This window comes from Phytophthora parasitica, assembly GCF_000247585.1.
Source record: "Phytophthora parasitica INRA-310 unplaced genomic scaffold supercont2.370, whole genome shotgun sequence".
NCBI classification, from domain to species: domain Eukaryota; phylum Oomycota; class Peronosporomycetes; order Peronosporales; family Peronosporaceae; genus Phytophthora; species Phytophthora nicotianae.
Window position 1 is genome coordinate 3712 of NW_008649356.1, and position 2260 is coordinate 5971.

Below are 2260 nucleotides of genomic sequence, written 5' to 3' on the forward strand. Positions count from 1 at the left end.
ATTTTCTCCATAGTAAATTCTACATACATGCGCACAAGCTTTTCAGACGCTGAAGACAAACTCCTGGTTCAGGTCGCTTTTCAGTTCGAGAGAGAGGGCCTTCGTATCACCTGGGAGTATGTGGCCCGGCGGATGAAGATCACGCGCGCTGCACGACAGCTTCGCCTCCGGCTTGCCAGCCTAAAGCGAACTTATGGAAAGTCGTTACGCAACTTCCCACCTTGTTGTTTTAGTGGGGCAACTTTGCAACGCCTTCTTCGCGCGCCTGGGCTCCCCCTTCCACCATTCTGTGATTTGCAGAGGCCAGAAGATGGCGGAGGTGCGATAGGACAGCGCGGACAGCATGCCAGGGAAAAGTGAGGGAGGCCGGACAGCCCCACGAGTTCCAAGAGCAGCAGGTACGCTGTAGACAACAGCACTTGTTACTGCGGTGCAGGTGCTAACGTTTACTTTGATCGTGCAGCAGGCGCAGATAACTGTTGTTCCCGAGAAGCGCGCGAGGGGTGTATGTATAAGCCGCGGGGAGGACGGTTGAGTTCGAAGTTTGATGCAGCTGCAAAAAAAGCTCAGGTACGTCAAGCGGCTGAGTGTGGAAGCGAGATTGAGTTGCTTACGTATGTCAATGCGTTGCAGCTTCGCACATGGGTGCAGTGGCGGAAGCAGACGGCGTGCCTTGCCCCACCATACAAGATGATTCTCATGGTGGAGTACGACGTTAAGGTGATGCTAGCGTTGATGGTAAAGGTGCTGCTGTACGCTTCCACATCTCGCCTACACTAAGCCAGGAACAAGCTGCCGAAGCAGTTGATGCCATATTCAGCAGTATTAGCGCGTACGACGTCCGTCAGCAAGCCGGTCGTACATACGACAATGCAGGCGAGGTGCTTCCTTCAGGCGTCGCCTTGCTACTTGCGACAGTAGGACCTCTGGACGAAGAAGATGTTTTTCTGGACGTTGGAGCTGGAGTTGGCAACATCCTCGCCCAAGTCGCTCTTACAACGGACGCTCGACTTTGCGTTGGTATCGAATTTCGACGCGTCCTTGTCTCGCTCGGTCAGCGCTGTTTGCACCAGCAGCTCAAGATTCAGCCGCGACTGGATAAGGTAATGCTCAAGTTGCTAGATGTTAGAGATGTTTCTATGTCGAGGCATTCTCCCATTTGCGAAGCCACCATTGTCTTTGCTAACATCTTTCTATTTGACGAAGATGCTAAGTTGATCGTTTCACGAGAGCTCAGCGCAATGCCATGATAGTTTCAACGTCGCTCTTCTGCCCTAGACATCGATCATCGTGCTCGGAGCCGTACTGCAAGAGTTGGAAACTGGATCATCAACTAGAAGTACAATGTAGCTGGAAGGCTACACCTCATGCCATTGACATATACCGTAAGAAACTTTGATCCATTCTGCTATCTCATACTTGCTTCTAATCAGAGTCTTCGCGCTGCTCATGAGTGCCGTTACCAAGAGCGAATGCAGCTTCGCAACCCAAACTGCATGCGGCAGCAGCAACCCGGCTGGGTGCAGTATCATCACGCCCGAGTGTAACAGTAGCCCATACGTCATGCGAGTCACCGGTGATTCCGTGACCACCGCCGAGTGCATGAGCGTCGCCGTCACTGACTATGCCAGCCGCACCACTAAGTCCGCGGCCGCCATCACCAAGTCTGCGATCATCACCACCTCCATGTCCTCGCGCGTCGTTGCTGACAAGTTGGCGAACGCTGCGGCTACCAACTGTATGTGCTGCACCACCAGGTCCAGCTACATCACCAAGCTCGCGCCCATCTTCGCTATCTGTGCAAGCAGCTTCATTTAAAGCCCGACTGCCACCGACTCCGCGAGGTCCACCAAGGCTGCGTGCGCCGCCGACACCGGCTGCGCCAGCGGCACCACCAAGTCCGAGCCCCCCCCCCCTCCCCGTCTCCAAGTCTGCGCGCGTCGTCACGGCCAAGTCCGCGCTCGTCGTCGTTGGCAAGTCTGCGAGCGCCGCCGCCACCATCAAGTCCGTGTGTGTTGTCACCGTCTGTGAGAACGGCACCACGGCCACGTAGCCGGGCTTCACCACGACGTTCACTAGTGCATCAAATTTCGCGAACATCACGACAGACACCACTAAGTTTGCTTGCTACCACACTTCCAGGCCTATTGTCCAAACGACTGTCACCGTCTGGTCCAGGCGCAACTAGCCCAGTCGAAAGATTGCCACTGCCAAACGCAACCAACCTAGGCGGAGCATTACCGCCAACCCCGAAAGCAGC

At 55.1% G+C, this 2260-nt stretch overlaps 2 protein-coding genes across 2 annotated transcripts; one reads left to right on the forward strand and one right to left on the reverse strand.

Annotated features, from left to right (window-relative positions):
• Nucleotides 1–343: 343 nt before the first annotated feature.
• PPTG_20242 (hypothetical protein) lies at nucleotides 344–1250 on the forward strand (the record flags this gene model as incomplete). Its single annotated transcript, XM_008918909.1, has 4 exons — nucleotides 344–398; nucleotides 464–570; nucleotides 634–752; nucleotides 824–1250. The coding sequence occupies 4 exons, from the start codon at nucleotides 344–346 to the stop codon at nucleotides 1248–1250; spliced, it is 708 nt and encodes a 235-aa protein (XP_008917157.1).
• Nucleotides 1251–1425: 175 nt separating this feature from the next.
• On the reverse strand, nucleotides 1426–1796 carry PPTG_24914 (hypothetical protein; the record flags this gene model as incomplete). The annotated part of the gene is made up of 1 exon (XM_008918910.1): nucleotides 1426–1796. A coding segment is annotated over one exon (371 nt), but the record flags the coding sequence as incomplete, so codon positions are not given.
• Nucleotides 1797–2260: the final 464 nt, after the last annotated feature.